Below are 18,728 nucleotides of genomic sequence, written 5' to 3'. Positions count from 1 at the left end.
CTCCATCCCCTCCACCTCCTCCATCACCTCCACCTCCTCCATCACCTCCACCTCCTCCACCACCTCCACCACCTCCTCCATCCCCTCCACCTCCTCCCATCACCTTCACCTCCTACATCCCCTCCACCTCCTCCATCACTTCCACCTCCTCCATCCCCTCCACCTCCTCCATCCCCTCCACCTCCTCCATCACCTCCACCTCCTCCATCCCCTCCACCTCCTCCATCATCTCCTCCATCATCTCCACCTCCTCCATCACCTCCTCCATCCCCTCCACCTCCTCCATCCCCTCCACCTCCTCCACCACCTCCACCACCTCCACCTCCTCCATCCCCTCCACCTCCTCCATCCCCTCCACCTCCTCCATCACCTCCACCTCCTCCATCACCTTCACCTCCTCCATCACCTTCACCTCCTCCATCCCCTCCACCTCCTCCATCACCTCCACCTCCTCCATCACCTCCACCATCCCCTCCACCTCCTCCATCACCTTCACCTTCTCCATCACCTTCACCTCCTCCATCACCTCCACCTCCTCCATCACCTCCACCTCCTCCATCACCTCCACCTCCTCCATCCCCTCCACCTCCTCCATCACCTTCACCTACTCCATCACCTTCACCTCCTCCATCACCTCCACCTCTTCCATCATCTCCTCCATCACCTCCACCTCCTCCATCACCTCCACCTCCTCCATCACCTCCACCTCCTCCATCACCTTCACCTCCTCCATCACCTCCTCCATCATCTTCACCTCCTCCATCACCTCCACCTCCTCCATCACCTCCACCTCCTCCATCACCTCCACCTCCTCCATCACCTCCTCCATCACCTCCACCTCCTCCATCACCACCTCCTCCATCACCTCCACCTCCTCCATCACCTCCATCACCTCCTCCATCACCTCCACCTCCTCCGTCACCCCCACCTCAGCTCCCAGGCTCTCGGCCACAGGCCAGCGCACTACCTCACGTTGTCATGCCGCTGGATGTAAATCTTGTGGAAAATCCTCTCAGGGGGCTTCAGGAAGTCCTCCTTCATCTCCATGGCAACATTCCGGGGCAGAAGGCTCATGAGCAGCCGCTCCTGGATGTGAGAGATGGTGGTTCTGCATGGCCCTCCCTGTGCCTCCTCGAGGCATCTGCCCAGGAAAGGCTCAGCCCTCCTCCCCGCAGCCCGCAGCACGGGAACCAGCCCCGCAGCCCGCAAACCAGCCCCGCAGCCCACAGCAGGGGAACCAGCCCTGCGGCCCCACCTGGCCCCCCGCAGCCCGTAGCACGGGAACCAGCCCTGCGGCCCCACCTGGCCCCCCGCAGCCCGCAGCACGGGAACCAGCCCTGTGGCCCCGCCTGGCCCCCCGCAGCCCGCAGCACGGGAACCAGCCCTGCGGCCCCGCCTGGCCCGGAGCCTGGTGGGTGGTGCCCAGGCCTGGCTGGTCACTGCACAGGCAACTCAATCCCAGAATCCTGGGCAGGTGCCCCCGTGTCTCCCCACAGCCCCCTGTGCCTCCCACCGTGCGCTCGGCTCCTCCAGGAAGCGGTCACGGGAAGGAACCCGGCCCCACACCGAGAGGCCACGGAGCTGGCCTGGGAGAGGCCCTGCCCCGGGCCGACAGGGCCCCGTCCTCGCGAGGTGAGGGGCTCTGGGGGCCACACAGCGCCCCCTCCTGGTCTCTCCTCTGGTTTCCCCTGGTCTCCGGGATCCGCTCTCCGCCCCCCCCACCCCCCAGGCAGGATGAACCCTGGGCCTCCCCTCCGCACCCAGCCCGTGCCCTCCCCTCCCAGGTCCTCCCGCCCTCCTCCTGCTGGCCCTGACCTCCAGTCTCACGGGTCTGAGGCTCCTCTCTCAGGTTTGGGAAGGAAACGAAGAGCAGAGTTTAGGTCCCACACGGAGTGAGGGAGGCCGGGGGGCGGGGGTAGGAGAACCCCATCACTGCCCCTCCAGCAGCCCCTCCGTAAGACAACTCCCCAACCTCCCGCAAAACCAACACAGAGAAACCAAGTCGGGGGTGAGATACGTCACTCCTGACCCTGAAGACGTCACCACTGGTACCTGCTCTCCACACACACGTTGACAATTGAGGAGAAACACGCGATTTCCCGACAAGCGGAAGTTACCACTCCCCGAATGTAAAACCAACGCTGTGACCGAAATACCTGCATCGCGCTCTATCTGTTAAAGAAACTGGTTTCTTCGTTTAAAACTCACAAGAAGGAGGTCCCAGAGCCGGGTGGTTTCACTGGACAAAGGATTAGCCCTAACCCTGCCTGGGACCTGCCACAGAGGACGAGGGGCCCACGCCACGCCTCCCATAGTCACTGCCGCCTGGCACCCGCACCGGGCCAGGCACAAAGGGACACGGCAGCCCCGTGTCCCTGAAGAACGCAGATGTGAAACCTCTGCCAGCGTTTCAGCAAACAGCTCAGAGCCTGGCTCGGGCGTCGGCCAGGGACACGATCCCGTTCAAGACTGAGTATCAATGGGTGTCACACAGCATGTCACAGGGCAACAACCAAGACCACACAGCAGCCATCTGGGGGGAAAGGGCAACGTTCAACATCCATTCGTGGTGACAAGCCTCGGGGATCAGGAGGAGAGGGCACCTCCTCGTCCGGGTGAGGGGGTCCCGAGAGAGCCCCCAGCCGCAGCACGCTCGGGCCACACGGGCCTGGAGGCCTGGCCAGCGCAGGGAGAGAAAAGGACATTAAAGCCACAACGACAGGTCCCGACACAGCTGTGGGAACTGGGACAACACAGAGAGGCCGCCCCGTGCTGGCGAGGATGCAGACACCAGGGTCTGTTGAGAATGAAAAACGTTGGTCACTCGAGCCCGGCCAGTGTGGCTCAGTGGGTTGAGCATCGACCTATGAGCCAGGAGGTCACGGTTCGATTCCCGGTCAGGGCACAGGCCTGGGTTGCGGGCTCCATCCCCAGTGGGGGGCGTGCAGGAGGCGGCTGATCCATGATTCTCTCTCATCACTGATGTTTCTATCTCTTTCTCCCTCTCCCTTCCGCGCTGACATCAATAAAAAAAAAATTTTTTTAAGAAAAATATTAGACGCTCTAGAAAACGGTTTCACAATTTTCAACCAACGAAACACGTGGCCACCATCAGCCCAGCCACGGCGCCCGGAGGCTCACGCCAGGAATCGCGGCTCCTGCCTTTACAGTGGCCCAGCCGGGAGCCCCTCAGGGGTCCTCCGGGGGAGGGTAAGCCAAGAGAGCCCAGCCCCTCCACCTCCTCCCACCACCTCCACCTCCTCCACCACCTCCACCTCCTCCATCACCTCCACCTCCTCCATCCCCTCCACCTCCTCCATCCCCTCCACCTCCTCCACCACCTCCACCTCCTCCACCACCTCCACCTCCTCCATCACCTCCACCTCCTCCACCACCTCCACCTCCTCCATCACCTCCACCTCCTCCATCACCTCCACCTTCTCCATCACCTCCACCTCCTCCACCACCTCCACCTCCTCCACCACCTCCACCTCCTCCATCACCTCCACCTCCTCCATCACCTCCACCTCCTCCATCACCTCCACCTCCTCCACCACCTCCACCTCCTCCACCACCTCCACCTCCTCCATCACCTCCACCTCCTCCACCACCTCCACCTCCTCCACCACCTCCACCTCCTCCACCACCTCCACCTCCTCCATCACCTCCACCTCCTCCACCTCCACCTCCTCCACCACCTCCACCTCCTCCATCACCTCCACCTCCTCCACCACCTCCACCTCCTCCCACCACCTCCACCTCCTCCATCACCTCCACCTCCTCCATCACCTCCACCTCCTCCACCACCTCCACCTCCTCCATCACCTCCACCTCCTTCACCACCTCCACCTCCTCCAGCCCCTCCACCTCCTCTCACCACCTCCACCTCCTCCATCACCTCCACCTCCTCCATCCCCTCCACCTCCTCCATCCCCTCCACCACCTCCATCACCTCCACCTCCTCCATCACCTCCACCTCCTCCATCACCTCCACCTCCTCCATCACCTCCACGTCCTCCATCACCTCCACCTCCTCCACCACCTCCACCTCCTCCATCACCTCCACCTCCTCCATCACCTCCACCTTCGCGGACCAGGACAAACGCGGCCCCCCAAGTCTGCACCCGGGGGTTCCGCCTTGGGACAGCCCTGAGACAACACATTTCCTGGGGTGTCCGCCTCACAGGTAGACCCCCCCAGCCAGGGGCTTCCTCCCCCTTCCCCTCTGCCCGCCCCCCCCCCCCCCCAAGCTTTCCTGCTGAGTCAGTGTTTTCAAGGCTGGAGGGTGCGGTGGGGGGACTGACAGGGTTCTGCCTCCGCCTCACACGCCCTGGCTTCAGATCAGCGCTGAGCCTCCCATTATCGATGTTTAGGCGCCTCCACCTGTGGCCGTGACCCCGCTTCCCGCCGCCCTTTCTTCCCGGTCCCGGGCGCCCAGGCTTGTCTCCCTCAAAGAGCCGATCCCACATTCTGTTCCGAACCCGCGCGGCTGCCAGACCTCCACAGCCTGCGGGGCGTGGCCCGGGGTGTCCTCCAACCAGAACCCCAGGGGGTGCCGTTTTAGGGTGCGGAGACCTGAGACTGTGGGACCCCCCGTCCCCCTCTGCCACTGGCCACTCGGTCACTCACTTCATTCTCCTTCCCAAGCCAGGACGTTCCCCACCCACCGGGTTCCCAGATCGCCAGACAGAGCCGAGTTCCTTCATGCTCAACCGGAAGCAGAGGCCTGGACTCCCTGAAGAGCCCGCTCAGCCCCGGCGGCATCTCCTGCTGCCGGCAGTGATCATCCCGCACCCGCCCGCCACCGGAACTGGGGTGCACCTCCCGGGTCAGGGCTGCAGGAGGCTCTAGCAGGGGCCACTGAGCTGCTCTGTTAATGAGTTGGAACATGAAAGCAGAGACCGTGACACCCCATGTAGCCGGGCCTCCCCCACCGGCAGGTCCGCCTCGGTTTCCACACCGACGGGGGCGGGGCTGGACAGCGCTGCTCGGCCACCTTCAGGCCTGCCGGGCCGACCGAAGCCTCACCGGAGCCTGCCGGAGCCTCGGAGCCCGAGACAGGGCTCCCTGCGCCGAAAGCAGTGCGACCAGCGGGGCAGGGCGGGGACCCGCGTGCCGGGGACACGGGACCAGGCCACCGGGGAGACAGCTGTCCTGTGAGCGACCTGCAGGCTGCACCTCCATCAGCGGAGAAGGTCCCACAAGTGCCAGGGCCTCGTGGGAGTGACCAGCCCTCGCGCACCGTCCCGCGCCCGACGGCCCCGCGGGGAAGCCGGCGGGGTGGGGGGGCCCGAGGGACGTGAGCCGCGCTGGAAGGTCGGGGGCTGGACTCACCCGGAGCGAGCCCCGCGCAGCGGCCGGCCCACCCACCTGCTTCTCGTTCTCGTCCTCCAGCCGCAGCCGGTCCTCGATGCAGGTGCGCGCCTGCAGGAAGGCCCTGCGCTGGGCGCGCTCGGCCAGGACCCTCACGCACGCCCCGTACATGTTCACGCCCAGGAAGAGCAGGGCGTTGGCGGCCAGCTGGAGGGGAGAGGACAGAGCATGGGCGGGGGCCCCGCCTGGCGGCGCTCCCCAAACCCCTCCACAGGCGGCTTGGGGGGGCCACGGCCGGCCTCTGCGCCCGGGGGTCTCGGGGAGCCGTTCCAAACCCTTCCTGTCACTGCAGAAACGGACGGCTCCTGTGTCCGAGAAACTCGGGCTTTTCCGGGAGGTTCCAGGGCCGCTGCTCCTGGACCGACTAGTGTTTACTCCCCACACAGGGCGGCCTCGCTCGCGATCACAGGACAAAACCAGCACCGTGGCCCGCAGGCTCCTGCCAGGGACCGGGCGTGGAGGGCGGGACACCTGGCAGGGTGACCGAGGACGGGGAGGGGAGGCAGGTCCACTGGGCAGGGAGGGAGGCGGCGGGCGCAGGCGTGGCAGCCGGCAGCCTCAGGTGGCTGGGGCAGCCTCAGGCTCATGACCTCCAGGGCACGGACAGGCAGACCTGCTGCCGTGAGCCGCGACTTCCGCCTGCGTTAGCGACAGACCGCAGGACGCGAACCCGTAAGCCCCAGCACTCAAATGACACCCCAAAGACAGAAGCGAGTGCGTGTAAACCACACGGACAGAGCCCTTTAAAACGGAGACGGAGCCCAACCGGGTGGCTCAGTGGTTGAGCATCGACCCGTGAACCAGGAGGTCACAGTTCGATTTCCGGTCAAGACACACGCCCAGGATGTGGGCTCGATCCCCAGTGGGGGGCGTGCAGGAGGCAGCCGGCCCATGATTCTCTCTCATCATTGGCATTCCTATCTCTCTCTCCCTCTCCCTTCCTCTCTGAAATCAGTAACAATATGTTTTTGAATAAGTAAATAAAATAAATAAAATAAAACGGAGCCGGAGCTGCCAATCCAGAGGGACGGCCTTGCCCCTCGTATTCCTCCACGTGGATGTTCTAAGCGGCCAAGCACCCTCTGCTCGGGGCCTCAAGCAAGTGTGTCCCAGGAGCTGTGAGCAAGGACAGCAAGAAAGAGATACGATGGCCCTGGCCGGCTTGGCTCAGTGGACAGAGCGTCGGCCTGCGGACTGAAGGGTCCCGGGTTCGATTCCGGCCGGGGGCACAGGCCTGGGGTGCGGGCTCGGTCCCCAGTGGGGGGCGTACAGGAGGCAGCTGATCAATGATTCTCTCTCATCATTGATGTTTCTATCTCTCTCTCTCCTTCTCCCTTCCTCTCTGAAATCAATAAAGAAATATATTTTTTTTAAAAATTGAAGAGATATGATGACTGCGGACAGAGAACCAGAAACACTGTTCAGTCTCAGCGTCACTGCTACGTTATCTGCACCCACAGCCACGCCGTCCCCTTCCCCATAAACACCATCGCCCGCTCCATGGGAACGCTGGGCTTCCGCCGGGTCGGAGCGAGCTCCCCGAGTCCCTGTTCCTCGTGGTCGGAAATGGCTGCCGCCTCGCCCTCCGGAAGGCCTGTTATCTTGGGGGCTCAGCCATCCACACGCTGGACGGAGCCAACTCGGTCTCACACTCCTGCCAGGCGGGTGCACACACCGGCCGCCTCAGACAGACACGAGGGGACACGCCCCCTGGAGACCAGCACCCGCCAGCAGAGGGAGGAACAGCGCCCGCTCTGGGCACACAGGTGTGGCTGACGGTCCTCGAAGACAGGACCCACTTTGACCTGAACAGCCCCGTGGCCTCATCACCTCCGGTGGCCCTGTCCTCTTCCCCGTGACCCTGGCCATCCCAGCCCTCTCCCCCGGGTGCTGTCTCCGAGCTGGGGACCGGGTGCGGGTGTGCTTCTGTGGTGCCTGGACCTGTGCCTCCCGCCGGGTGGGGGGCTGGGCCTGGGCCAGGTCCGAGTGACCAGGCGGTTCTGACCCGTGGCAGACCGTGTGCTGGATTTGGGCAGGTGCTCGGGCCAGTCTGCTTGCACAGGCCCTGGCGGCAGCTGGGCGGCCAGCAGGTGTGAGCAGCAGACGCGTTTCTGGGGCGTCCACGTCGAAACGGCCCCGAGCTGGGGACCTGCCCACAGGTGCCACGGGGCCCGCTCCCTGTGGAGCAGCCTTCCCCGGAGACACACCCACCCTGGCTCCCAGCGCAACGAGATGTCTGGAACACGCAGAACATGGGGCACACGGGACAGCCATCCCCTGGGAGAAGCGCACCCCTCCCACGAGGCCGGCACCACCAGCTCCCAGTCTCCGAGGGCCCCTGCCGTGGAGCGCTCAGCGGTCACCTCCTCAGGAGGGGCACCATCGGGGGGGGGCCAGGGGCCCAGGTCACCCAGCCCAGGGGTGCAGGAGCCAAGGTGTGTGCACGGGCCAGACAGACACGGCTTTCCAGAGAGCAAGGCCTCAGCGGGCCAGGAGCATGGAGGGCAAAGGCCCCGGAGGTCAGGGAGCACAGAGGGCTGAGGGACAGGCCGGGGCGGGGCACGAGGGCTCGGGGAGGCAGGTCAAGGGGGAATGACTAGTGGAACAGGGGACAGGTCACCGGGAGCCCTACCCAGTCACATCTCCATCCCCACCTCTTCACACCTTCCCTCCACTCCGGCCATGATGATCCCCAGGTAAACTGAGGCCCAACCGGGCGGCCACCCAGCACCTGGCTGCCCAGTCACGGAGCTGCTCACCTGGAGAAGGAGCCCAGGACCTGCCCCGGGGTCAGCCGCCGGGGGCAAGTCCTCTAAAAACTGTGCCCACTTTAACCTGAACCCCCATGTGACCTGAACCCCCATGTGACCTGAACCCCCCGTGTGACCTGAACCCCCCATGTGACCTGAACCCCCATGTGACCTGAACCCCCATGTGACCTGAACCCCCATGTGACCTGAACATCTCCATGTGACCTGAACCCCCCGTGTGACCTGAACCCCCCATGTGACCCGAACCCCCCATGTGGCCTGAACCCCCCCATGTGACCTGAACCCCCCATGTGGCCTGAACCCCAATGTGGCCTGGTCGTCCCTATCGGACCCCGGCCGTCTTCTCTGTGACCTTGGACACCTCTAGTCCCTCTACGCCGAGTACTGTCTCCGAGCCGGACGCTCCCCCTGGGAACCAGGTGCAGGTTGGAACCAGCGGGTGGGGGGGGTCTCCCCTGGCCCTGGTGCCCGTATTCACTCACCGGTGGCTCCCGGCACCTCGCCAACCTGCCCACAGGCAGACACAGCCTGCACACCTGTCTCCCAGCCTCCTCCCCGGGCGCGTTCTCTCTCTCTCTCTCTCTCTCTCTCTCTCTCTCTCTCTCACGTACTCAGGGCCCCAACACCCCCCACCCACCCCCTAGCAGTCCTGGCCTTCTCCCTGCTCTCTGCCTTCACCCCTACTTCTCCTCTTCCCCCTGCCCCCTCCAGATCGCCATCCTCCTGCCCTCCCAGCCCGCCCCCTTTCCGGGCCCTGGGTCCTAGGGTTCCTGTGACCACGTGTGCCCAGGGCATCGGGTCTGGGGGCGCCTCTCTGTCACCCCCACAGCTGACTGACTCCCATCCCCCACCAGTTGTCTGGCCTGTCCACCTGCCCCTCCTCACCCCTTCCCTCGCCTCCTCCATCTGCCACCTGCTCTCCCTTCCCTCCCCCACCCCTCCGGTTCCCACACCCTCGGGCCAAAAGGCAGCCAGAGCGGGAGGGGCTGCCCCGCGGAAAAGCGGAGACGCTCCGGTCACCACCATCCCTCCCGCTGCCCAGCAGACCGACCACACGACCAAGTTGGGGCTGAGCAAGGCTGGAGCCCTAGCGACCGGAGGGGCGCGGAGGGGGGACCGGGCGCTGTGCGACCTTGGCAAACCCAGCCCTTCAGGGCCGAGAGGGTCCCCACCGGGCGCCAGGGCAACAGGAAGGGGCCAGAGTCCTCCTCCCTCCGCACCTCCCCCCGCCCCCCCCGGGGGGCCTCAGGGCTGGGGGGGACTCCGCGCCCCCAGGTGCCCTCAGGCGCGGAGCCGGGGAGGAACCGGGCCGCCCAGACCCGCTCCGCACCCACTTCCTCCCTCCGACGGGGATGGGCGCACGCAGAGCGCGGACCGGTTCCCGCCCGCGTGGCCGCCCACAGCCGCCTGACCTTGGGGCGCTCCTTGCTATCCGCGCGGTGTCCCGTCTCCACGCTCCACACCGGGAGGCGCGCGGGACTCGGAAAGGAGCCCAGCGCCGGGATGCCAGCCCCCCAGCCCCCGGCTCCCCGGGTGACCTTGAACGCTCCCCAGCCGGGGCCTCGGGGTCCCCCCTGCCCAAGGAGACGCGCGCCGGGCTCCCAGCGCCCCGGCCCTCCCGCGCAGGCGGGCCCCAGCCCCGAGGGGCGCGGCGCTTACCGTCCTCCAGAGGCGCGGGCGCCGGGCGGGCACCAAGGTGGCCGTGACCAGCAGGTGCGAGGCGGCCACCACGAGCCCGAAGCCGACGGCCAGCGGGCCGCCCACGGGCAGCAGCGCGTAGGCCACGAAGGTGACCAGGAGCAGCTGCCAGACGCCCTGGTCCGCGGCCGCCCCGGCGGGGACCCCGGCGGCGGCGGGCGCGAAGGGGCAGCAGAGCAGCGCGAAGGTGAGGCTGAGCAGCAGCGCCAGCCACCCGACCTGCCGCAGCCGCGGCGCCGGCAGCGCGCGCACGTTGGTGGCCACGAGCAGCGCCAGGAAGAGCACGAAGTGCACGGGGTGCGAGCCCCCGGCCAGGCCCCGCGCCGGGCCCCGCGCGCCCAGCAGCTCGCCCAGCGCCAGGGCGCCCGCCAGCAGGCTCAGCACCGCCAGCGCCTTCAGCGCGGCCGCCTGCTCCAGCCGCAGCGCGTAGCCGCGGAACAGCGCCTCCAGCTCGGGGCACGCGAACTCCTCGCCGCACGCCCGCAGCCCGCGCCGGCCGCGGGGTCCGGCCGCCCGATCGGCGCCCCCCGGCTCGCCCGCGCCTCCGCCTCCGCCTCCGCCTCCGCCTTCGCCGCCGCCTCCGCCTGGGCCGCCTGGGCCGCGCGGCGCCCCTGCCATCTCAGCGCCATGCAGCGGGCGCGCCCCTCGCCGGCCGGGGCGCCGGGCGGGCGGGCGGGCGGGCGGGCGGGCGGCGAAGCGCCGGCGGGCGGGCCGAGGTGGGGCGCCGGCTGCCCGCGCGCGCGCGCGCCCCGAGCGCGTCCCCTCCTGCCGCCGCGCCTGCGCACTGGCGCCCGGCGCCCCCGCCGGGTCCTCCCGCGACCGCGATGCGACAGCCCCGTCCCGAGCCGCCCGACTGGGCGCGCACGGCCCACGGGCGTCCCCACCTTGGCCCCCGCGCCCTCGCCGCCCGACGGGTCGCGTGACCTTGGGCCCCCGCTTTGGCCCTCGGAGCCTCAGTTTCCCCCTCTCGCGCGCAGCGCACGGAGCCGTCTCTGGAGGCGTTAAAAACGCTGAAATCCTGCGCTGTTCCCATGGGGGTGCCAACCGCGTGTCCCCCAATAGGACAGGCCCGTCCGGCCCAGAAGCTCGAGGTGCTGCCCGCGCCCGCGCCCAGGGTCCTGCGAGACCCAGAGGCGATGCCCAGGACCCGGGCGGGAGGGAGGTGGCGGCGGGGAGGGTGGCTCCCCCACAGCCGGAGGGGGGCGGGCAGCGCGGGAGGGGTGCCGGTGTCTCCAGGAGCCGGGCCAGGGCTGGGTGTGCGCCAGGTGAGGTCCTGGAGCCAGCGGTTAGGAAGCAGGTGCGAGGCTGCAGGGGGGCGGGGAGACAGGAAAGTGGGGGGCGCTGCAGTTTGCCCCAAGGGGGAGCCGGAACCCCAGAAGTGGTGAGCTGTGTGGCCCTGCTTACACGCACCCGGAGGGAGGGCGTAGCCGACCTGCATCTGGCCCTCCTGCCGCCCTGGGTGGGGACCTCTGTCTGTCCCCACAAACAAGAGGGCCCAGGGCAGGTGCTGCCCCGCGGGGTGCAGAGGGGCGGGGACTCAGCGCAGGCCCGGCCCTGTCCTCCTGGTAGACGGACCAGGAACTGGGCCCCCCATCCTGCCCCGCCCCCTTCCAGACACCGGGCCTCCTTGGGGGGAGGGGGGGGCCAGGGGCCCCCGTGGGCTGTGGGCCTGAGGATGGGACTTTCAGGAGAGTCTCGAGTCCCAGCGTCAGGATTAGGTGAGCCGCATGACGGTGCCCTGGCCGGTGCGGCTCAGTGGATAGAGCGGCGGTCTTCGGACTGAAGGGTCCCGGGTTCGACTCCAGTCAAGGGCACGTACCTCGGTGGCAGGCTTGATCCCTGGCCCTGGTCCAGGCGCGTGTGGGAGGCAACCAGTCGATGTGTCTCTCCCTCTCCCTCCCGCTCTCTAAAGTCAATGGGAAGCGTCCTCTAATGAGGACGGCCAACAGCCAAGTGGCCACAGGTCAGCTCTGACGGTTGCAGAGATGGCACCTCAGTCTCTCCCAGGCCAGGCCTCCTGCCCACTCCTGGTCCCAGCAGCTCCCAGCAGCTCCCAGCAGCAAGTGGGTGGGGTCCCCAGGCCCCGCCCCCTTCCCGCCCTCGGCCCCTAATCCTCCACCCACCAGGCCATCTGGGCAGGTCTCCATCCCCTCTTGGAACTGGTGTCCCTGGAGGGGAGGGCGGCCCAGGGCCTGGGTGGCAAACGCCACCTCCCATCACCGCATCCCTGCCTGTCCCCGGACCGTAGCACCGTGTGGGGTTTCCGTCTCCCGTATCAGGTGCCGATCGGCGGACGCTCTGGGGTGTGTTGTATGCCCCAAAGCTGAGTGATGGCCACAGCTGGAACAGCCCAGCCCGTGTGGCTCAGGGGATGAGCACTGACCTATGACCCAAGAGGTCAGGGTTCGATTCCCAGTCAGCGCACAGGCCCAGGTTGCTGCTCGATTGGGGGCAGCCAGTCATTGATTCTCTCATCATGGGTGTTTCTCTCTCTCCCTCTCCCTCTCCCTTCCTCTCCGAAATCAATACAAATATAAAATAAAAAGAAAACTGGATCAGACCACAGGCCCCGGAAGGTCGTGATGAAGTGACGGGGGGAAAGGTCACAGGTCAATAGCCCCTCCACCTCCCCAACCTGCACAGGCAGGTGGGCACCTGCTTCCCAGAGAGCCGGGGACGGTGTCCTTGTGCCCCAGGCCACGCGCTGTCCTCACGCAGCACGGCCCTGGGGGGCGCGTCGCCATCGCGTCATCCTGTCGGCTCCGTGGCCTTCCGGACGGACAGAGGTCGCCTCCCTCCTTTGGTGGAGGGACAAGCAGAGGCCTGGGGGGGGCGGGGCTCGTGCCGTGTCACGGGCGGGATGACCAGAGCCCAAGATGGGGTCGGCCCCGCACGCACCCCGTGGCTGGCTCACCCTGGACGGCCGTCTGTCCCATAGGGGACCCGCCCTCTCCCCGTTCCTCTCCCCGTTCGCCGGGTTGGGCGTAGAAGCCCCCAAAGGGCGGTTGCAGCCAGGGTGACGGGGAGGTCACCCCAGAGGCAGGGCACGCGCACACCATCGGCCAAACTGTGTCCCCTCGTTCACATGCTGAGGCCCTCACCCCGGGACCTCAGACTGGCCTTGCTTTTCCAAGGTGGCGGCCAAGGCAGGTGAGATGGGGTCGCACTGGAGCAGGTGGGTCCCAGTCCAGCCTGTGTCCTCATGAAGGGACCTCTGGGGACAGGCCACGTCCCAGGAGGACCCCGTGGAGACAGGAGTGACGCTGCCACAGGCCCTCCCGCAGCCGCCAGAGGGCGCCGCCCCGCCCACACCTGGTCTCGGACATCAGCCTCCGCGAGGGACCGAGGGGTCTGCGGTTTGAGCCCCAGTGTCCTGGGCCCCTGGTGCCTCCTCCATCCTGGACGCCTTGGTGTGACGGACGGTGAACACCCACCCACAGCCAAGGGCCGCTCGGACCCACGGGCCGCCTCCCCTCAGCGCTGAGCAGACCGAGGGACCGTCACCGTCCCACCGGGTCCTCCCGGGCTGGAGGCGGCCTCGGTCACCTGCCCAAGACCACGCGTGCACTTTCCTCTCCGCACCCCAAGTCCGTGGGACAGCCTCAGCCTGTGCCCCTGCGTCCCTTGGACTTCCCATCATTGCCAACCTCGTGTGTGTCTTTATCCAGGTCCCATTCCCCCTCCCCCTCTGCCCTCCCCCTCCCCCTCCCCCTCTCAGTGTAACAACTGAGGGCCTGGCCTTCCGACACCCCGTGAATGTCCCTGATGGTGGGCAGGCCACGGGGGACATGGTCATGGCTGAGTGGAGACCTGAGTCTCCCGTCCAAGCCGGAGTCCCAGCGCCCCTCCCCGCTGGGTGACTCTGGGCAGGTGACTCAGCCTCTCTGTGCCTCGTCTCCTCCGAGGATTGGCTCACAGGGTTCTGGCAGGAGGAGAGGCAGGCCACACGCCTCTGCCTCTAACGTGTCTGCACCCCGTGCACACGGGGCGGCGGCACTGACGCTCGCTGAGCTGCCGTGGAGGTCAGGCGCCTGCAGAGACCCCTCGGGCCAGGGTGTCGCTCTGCAGGGGCTTCTGTGCAGGGCAGCTCGCCCAGTCCCTCCTCTTCAGCCCGGGATCCAGCCTCCGATGGGAGCTCCCGCCCCCGGTCCCCGCACACTGGCTGCGTCTGTGGAGGCGGAAAAGGGGCGGGTGACATTCAGCCGGGAACCGCATTCGGTCAGGTTAACTTGGTCAACGCGTTTCTCGGCCCTGGAATCACCCAGCCACAGGCTCGATCAGCCACTAGCACGGCGTCCTAGGAGGTTTCTGTGTCATCTGGTGGGACAAGTGGCCTCAGAGGCATGGGCGCCAGTCGTGGGTGAGGGTCCAGGGGGCCCCGGAAGGAGGCCATGTGGATGCTGGGGCGGGGAGGGGAGGGGGGACATGGGGGAGGAGGGGCGCTCTGCCATTGAGAGGCCGCGAGTGAGCTGGCAAAGCACAAACAGGCCTGGCCCCTGGAGGGGGTTCCCGGGCTGAGTGAGGCCAGGGCGGGGTTCTCTGTGAACCCCCAGGGATGTTCACAAAAGACATGCTTAGCACCCCCTTTCCCTGGCGGACAGACACCTCCCCAAAGCTGGCCACGGCCTCCCTTATCTATGGTGACACCGGGGCCCTAAGCCGACCACCCTGGGGGTCAGGCGACGGGGCCCCCGGCTCGCACCAGGTGAGCTGGAAACAGGGGCTCCGGGAGCCGCTGACAGCTGCCGAGAGCGGGCGCTGGGCTGAGGATTGTGCTAAAAATAGGCCGCTGAGCGGTGGCAGAGAGTTTGACCCAATTAGAGATTACCAGTCTCAGGAATTACTGGGTAGAATCTCATTAAACGGGTTAAATATAGGCGCTGGGCGGGACGCCTGCAGGCTTAGAGGAAACCCAGTCCTGACCACAGGCTGCACACCTGCCGGGGAGGGTGCGCGGAGGGGCCCAGCCTAGGACGCGGGCAGGTGCGGGGGGCAGGTGTGGGGAGGCAGGTGGGGGCTGGGCAGGTGCAGGGGGGCAGGTGGGGGCTGAGCAGGTGCAGGGGGGCAGGTGCGGGGAGGCAGGTGCAGGTGGGCAGGTGCAGGCGGGCAGTTGCAGGTGGGCAGGTGTGGGGAGGCAAGTGCGGGGAGGCAGGTGCGGGCAGGTGCGGGCTGGGCAGGGCAGGCGGGCAGGTGCGGGCAGGCAGGTGCGGGCGGGCAGGCAGGTGCAGGGGGGCAGGTACAGGCTGGGCAAGGCAGGCGGGCAGGTGCAGGGGAGCAGGGGCGGGCGGGCAAGTGCGGGCTGGGCAGGTGCAGGCTGGGCAGGGCGAGCAGGTGCGGGCTGGGCAGGTGCGGGCTGGGCAGGTGGGGGCGGGCAGGTGGGGGGGCAGGTGCGGACTGGGCAGGTGCGGGCTGGGCAGGTGGGGGGGCAGGTGCGGGCTGGGCAGGTGGGGGCGGGCAGGTGGGGGGGCAGGTGCGGACTGGGCAGGTGGGGGCGGGCAGGTGGGGGGGCAGGTGGGGGCGGGCAGGTGGGGGAGGCAGGTGCAGGAAGGGTCCCGTGAGGCCTGTGGTCCCGTGAGGCCAGCCCCTCCAGCGCAGAGCCACGCTGCTCTGGCAGCAGCCGCTCGGTGGGCCGGGGGCCTATGGCTGCAGAACGTGAGGCAGGGGCACCGCCCACCCCATTCCCGGGTCAGCAGGCACCGCCTCCCCGCAGGAGCCTGGCCAGCAGCCCTCGCCCGCCTCTCTCTGTCCCCACGTCCCATCTGTCCCCAGTGCAGGGGATCCGCCCGAAATAGCTCCTCGTGGCGTGTGCTCAGCCCACGGCGGCGGCTCCTGCCAGGACCCTCGCACCCGCCCACCCAGCACACGCGCCCCAACCTGGAGGGGGTCCCAGCGTTCCTGCTCTGAAAGCAGCCGCTCCTCCTGCCTCCGAGCTCCCCGCTTTCCCAGCCACGGCCCCGGGCCCCGGAGTCCCCAGGAGGAGCCCCGTCCGGTGCCCTGAGCCCTCATGGCGCCTTCAACCACCCTGACCGCCTGCGAGCCGGCCTACGTGCCGGGTGTGCCAGGCCTGCCAGGTCGGTGGCCACACGGCTTCAACACCCGCCCCTTCGCCCACGCGGCTTAGCCTCCACCTGTTTATATATCGGCCTCAGGTGAGGCTTTGTTGGCAGAAAGCATTCGGTGGGAAAAGTCTGAAAAGCCCTGCAAACTCTCACAGTCCGGGGTTTCCCAGAATGGAGGCCTCTCTCCCTAACACACCGGCTTCGAATGAAGCCAAGTGCCCCCTGCCTCCTGGTGTGATTGCCTCGCATCCTAATGGGCAGCAGACACAGGCCTGTGGGTGTGGAGACGACCCCTGACCCCTGAGCTGGCTCCAAATGGGAGGAGGCAGGAGGTGCTGGGGCGGAAGGGAGTGGGCTTTGCTCCGTGCCCAGCCCCGTGCCAGGTGCTCACGGCCCAGATCCGCTCCAATCTCATGAGAGGTGTTTCATTGCTCCCTCCCCTCCCCCTTCCCTTCCGTCCGGATTCACTGAGCACCTGTCTGTGCCGGGGGCTGGGGCACAAAGGCAGAGCTGGCACCCCGAAGACCTCACCACCCCTGAGAGCGTCATCCAGAAAACGGCTGACTGGGGGGTGCAGGGTGCAGGGGGAGCCCCGAGGGACTCAGGGGAGGTTCTCCAGGGGAGTTACAGCCGAGCTGGGCCCTGAAGGACGAGGAAGGGCCTTCGAGGTGGAGGGAACTGCACGTGCGAAGGCGGGGAGGCAGGAAAGAGCCCGCCTGGTCTGCGAGCTGTGGGAGGGCGAGGGCCCAGTCCCAGGAGCTCTGCTGGGTGAGGCTGGAGTCCCAGCACCCACCACCCGGACCCTCTGCCTCATGGACCTCCTTTGCTCCCGGCTGCCTGGCCAGGAAGAGGCCCCGCTCACCTGCCCAAAGGAGGCTTTGGTGCTGGAGAGGGATGAGGAAGGAGGGCCAGCTGTGTGTTTTGGGATGGCTTCTCAGGAATCTCCTCCTCTTCCTCCTCCTCCTCCTCCTCCTCCCCCTCCTCCTCCTCCTCCTCCCCCTCCTCCTCCTCCTCCTCCTCCTCCTCCTCCCCCTCCTCCTCCTCCCCCTCCTCCTCCTCCTCCTCCTCCTCCTCCCCCCCCCTCCTCCTCCTCCTCCTCCTCCTCCTCCCCCCCCCTCCTCCTCTTCCTCCTCCTCCTCCTCCTCCCCCCCCCTCCTCCTCCTCCTCCTCCTCCTCCCCCTCCCCCCTCCCCCTCCTCCTCCTCCCCCTCCCCTTCCCCCTGTGGCAGCCAGGCAGCTGGGGGAGCCCCTGTGAGCTGGGCTGAATGGAGGGGGAGGGGGGCTGGGGGAGGGCCCTCTGCTCCCCTCTCTGAGCCTCAGTTTTGGCGTCTAGAAAATGGGCACCACAACCCGGGTGCTGGCTCCTGTCACCCCAGGTGCTCCAGGACTCGGGGCCCAGGCTGGACTCTTGAGGGGGAAGGCCGGGAGGTGGGAGGGGGGGTTGGGGGGGCCCTGCACCGTCCTGCAGCAGGGGGCTTGGCCAGGCGGCGGGGAGTCCCTGAGCCTCGTGGCCTGCGCTTCCCACCCAGCAGCCCGCCTGGTGTGCCCACTGCACGTCACTGCCCGGGAGCCGGGGGGAGCGGGAGGCAGGGCCGAGGCACAGACACAGGATGGAGCCCCCTGTGAGCCCGGCAGGGAGAGGTCTAGGGGTCCCCCTGCCAGGGGCTCAGCTGTTCAGAGCCCCAGAAGGAGGGGCAGGGAGGGGCCGTGTCCTGGGGCTGCTGCTCCCGTGACTGCGGACTGGCCTCCAACAGGAACACCTGCTCCCCCTTCTGGGCCAGACCCTGCAATCGGGGTGCTGGGCGGTGCCCCCTCCGAGGCTCCAGGGGAGGGTCCCTCCTGCCTCAGCTACTGGGGGCTCCTGGCTGCACCCCGTCCATCTCCATGTGGCCCCGCCCCCTGTTCACGTGCACACTTCCGGCGGATCACGTGGCCCTGTGGCCCTTCCCCCTGTTAACAGCGCACATCTGGCCAATCACATGGCCCCGCCCCTGTCACGTGCACACTTCCGGCGGATCACGTGGCCCCGCCCCCTTGTCAGTGACCACGCCCCCTGCTGGCACAGCCACCCATGGGACAAAAATGGAAACAGCGGCAAAGGCAAAGCGTCAATGAAAGCAGGGGGGCTGGAAGGGGCTGGAAGGGGCTGGAAGGGGCTGGAAGGGGCGGGTCAGGACCCGGCAGGAGGCCCCGCAGCCGCAGAGGGGGTGCTGAAGGCGGGATGGAGGCCCTGGGGGAGGCACCGGGCCGGCTGGCTGTGCAGGCTGCGTCTCTGAGCCGGGGGGCGGGAGGTTTGGAGAGAAAGATGGAGGGACCCCAGCCAAGCGTGCAGCCATCTGGAGCGCAGCTATTCTGGGCCCCGGCTGCAGACAAAGTGGGGTGTCCCCGAGCCAGAGGAGAAGGGAGGGGTGCGGGCACCACGGGGAGGTAACCAGCTTCATTCGCCTCCACAGGGTGTCCTGGTGCCACCCCACGCCAGGCAGCCGGCCCTGCGTCCCCACAGGAGAGCAGGCGGCCGCCCGCCCGTCCGGGAGGGCCCTCCTTCCGCCTCAGAGGCGGTTTCTCTCTGGACAGAACCCGCCCTGCGGCCGGGGTCCGCGCCCTGAAGCCCCACCTCGTGTGCCCTCGCCAGGCAGCCCCTCGCCAGGCACGTCCACCCCGTTCTGGGCTCCCAGGCGCTCCTACTGCACGCTGGCCCCCCACCCACACTGCACCCCACCCACGCTGCCCCCCCCCCCGCGCTGCCCCCCCACCCGCGCTGGCCCCCCACCCGCGCTGGCCCCCCACCCACGCTGTACCCCACCCACGCTGGCCCCCCACCCATGCTG

At 67.8% G+C, this 18,728-nt stretch overlaps 1 protein-coding gene across 1 annotated transcript in view; it reads right to left on the bottom strand.

The window, feature by feature from the left end:
- ADCY1 (adenylate cyclase 1) overlaps window positions 1–10,460 on the bottom strand; it is a 37,746-nt gene extending 27,286 nt beyond the window's left edge. Inside the window, exons 1-4 of the mRNA XM_054726257.1 lie at window positions 10,445–10,460; window positions 9,804–10,408; window positions 5,371–5,520; window positions 968–1,086 (exon numbers count right to left, since the gene is read on the bottom strand). Of these exons, the coding sequence (XP_054582232.1) occupies window positions 968–1,086; window positions 5,371–5,520; window positions 9,804–10,408; window positions 10,445–10,460 (890 nt within the window). The remainder of the gene's footprint in view (window positions 1–967; window positions 1,087–5,370; window positions 5,521–9,803; window positions 10,409–10,444) is intronic.
- Window positions 10,461–18,728: the final 8,268 nt, after the last annotated feature.

The sequence above is a fragment of the Eptesicus fuscus genome, chromosome 14 (genome assembly GCF_027574615.1).
Source record: "Eptesicus fuscus isolate TK198812 chromosome 14, DD_ASM_mEF_20220401, whole genome shotgun sequence".
NCBI lineage: Eukaryota > Metazoa > Chordata > Mammalia > Chiroptera > Vespertilionidae > Eptesicus > Eptesicus fuscus.
The sequence above is the reverse complement of the archived record's forward strand: the minus strand, read 5'-3'. Positions and strand labels throughout refer to the sequence as shown.